The 2,282-nt window shown below is 30.1% G+C and overlaps 1 protein-coding gene across 1 annotated transcript; it reads left to right on the top strand.

Moving 5' to 3' along the window:
- The first annotated feature begins 1,517 nt into the window (after nucleotides 1-1,517).
- LOC110945106 lies at nucleotides 1,518-2,066 on the top strand. Its single transcript, XM_022186743.1, has one exon. The coding sequence runs from the start codon at nucleotides 1,518-1,520 to the stop codon at nucleotides 2,064-2,066; it is 549 nt and encodes a 182-aa protein (XP_022042435.1).
- Nucleotides 2,067-2,282: the final 216 nt, after the last annotated feature.

Here is a 2,282-nt window from a genome sequence, read left to right as displayed (position 1 = left end):
CAACTTTAGTTCCACTTCTTATAACAAATTAGTTATAAATAATCCGAAAACAAAATATATATCCTAAAAGTGAAAAAGGGAGAAGCAAACAAAATGTTTATTATTATTTTTTTTTTTGTAAATGTAAAAAATAATCTAAAATAAAATGTGTTATTTTATTATATTAGCATTTTTTTCCTTTTTAAACAAATAATTTCCAACGAAAATTTGTCAAAAATATATTGTCACCAAATGCAAAATGTGTTATTTTATCAGATCATGTGTATTATAAATAATTAATTATATTGTGATTATCAATTCCTAATATAGTCCAACTTGTTCTCCAAGCTTTTTCCCCTTATAAATACTCAATGTATTCTAATGTAAAAGAGACACCATTAATATTAAATATCTCTTTCTCTCCCAATATCTCCTCTCATCTTCTTGCTATTAGGCTTGTTCATAACACGTTATCAGCACGATTGCTTTGGATCACAAAATCATAAGGTATATCATATTCTCTAATTATTTTACCATTATTCATCATACTTATACATAATCCATATTGTAATTTATACGATTATGGGTTGTGTTAGATATTTGTTTTATTCTTCTCTTTAGTCTCCCACAATAATATACTTAATTATATCGTAACATTAACATAGTTCGTATAACCTCACCAAAGATTTCCATGGTGGTTACACCAAAACAAATATTTAATGTTTTTGTTAAAATTTTAATATTAGAAAATAGTAAAAGAAAGAAGGCGTAAACCGAGGATAAAAGTCAGTTATATTTGTCGTTGCTTTCAATTTTTCCGTTAGTTCTATTTAGCCAAAAGTCAACATACAGTGATTCAATTTTTGATTTTAGTGTGCTTCTTAAAAATTAAAACCTGTATATGTTATAATAATAAGAAAAGTTGTCGCATCATATTAAAACCTGTCGCATCAGTTGTACTTCTAGTTCTTAAGCACTGTATGAACCCATTATGTAATGTAATGTGATATTTTAACATAGAAAACAAATAAGAATTACCTTTTTTTTTATTTTACATATTTGTTGTATGTATACAGTAAGATTCTATGATACGTTATCTGGGTATGAACCAATACAAATAAAAATCATAATTGATCTTATAAACATAATATTGAAATCAGATTTTCTTATATTATTTAATTGTCTTATGATGAGTAATTCTTCTCCTTATTTGAAATACAACATTAACTAATTATATTTATTGGTTTTCACTTCGAATAACATACATTAATGCATGTGTTTTTTTTTTTTTTTTTATAATATAGTTCTACCATGACAAATCTTGCAAAGCTTGAATTTATGGCTTTAGATATTACTGGGAAAAACTATTTGTCATGGGTGTTGGATGCTGAAATACATTTGAATGCAAATAATCTGGGTGACACAATTAAAGAAGGAAATAAAGCAAGCACCCAAGATAAGGCAAAAGCCATGATCTTTTTACGCCATCATATTCATGAGGCTTTGAAATCGTGGCCGAGCAAAACAATGAGCTCTTAATGAAAAATCATGAGACTCGTCCGGTTGGAGCAACCCCAATCCCTGAAGCTAATGTGGCAACATATAATGGCCAAAGTGAAAGTTACGGACGTGGTCGAGGTTATCATCGTGGTCGTGGTCGTGGTCATGGCCGTGGTCGTGGTCATGGTCGTGGACGTGGCCGAGGAAATTATCATAGTGTTCAGTTTAAAAACAAAGGGACCCACCAAAAGTGGCATAATAATGAAAATAAATCCAGCGATGAAAAAAATAAAAGGAAGGTGGGATCTTCATCGAATGCATGTTATCGATGTGGAAGTAACAATCATTGGTCGAAGACTTGTCGTACGGCCAAACACTTGGTGGAACTTTATCAACAATCCATCAAAGACAAAGCAAAAGAAATAGAGACAAATTTTACATGTGGGGTTGCAAATGTTGATAAAGACCATAATGATACAACTAATTTCGATTATGATGATTTCCTTATTGAGCCAACTAACTTGGATTCTGGTGATATTGTGGCTGATACAACCCAGTTGGATGCTTGCAATTTTCCTTACATATGAATTATTAGTTTTTAAGTGATGTTATTTCCTTCAGTTCTTTAAGACATTTTGTTTGAGTTTTGTTTTGGGATTTGTTATGTTTGAAGCATGTTAGACATTTTATTTATATGATTTTGTTTTGTTTTGAAGCATATGGAGTGTTTAACTAAGATCCCTATTAGTGGAGAAGATATATGTCTAATAGACAGTGCATCAACGCATACGATTCTTAAGAAA

Source organism: Helianthus annuus, chromosome 6 (assembly GCF_002127325.2).
Source record: "Helianthus annuus cultivar XRQ/B chromosome 6, HanXRQr2.0-SUNRISE, whole genome shotgun sequence".
Classification (NCBI taxonomy): domain Eukaryota; kingdom Viridiplantae; phylum Streptophyta; class Magnoliopsida; order Asterales; family Asteraceae; genus Helianthus; species Helianthus annuus.
Note: the sequence above shows the minus strand (reverse complement) of the source record. Positions and strands in the feature narration are given on the sequence as shown.

Bases quoted from the DNA above. Each gene is read 5' to 3' on its own strand.
- LOC110945106 (XM_022186743.1), top strand. From the start codon at position 1,518: ATGAAAAATCATGAGACTCGTCCGGTTGGAGCAACCCCAATCCCTGAA.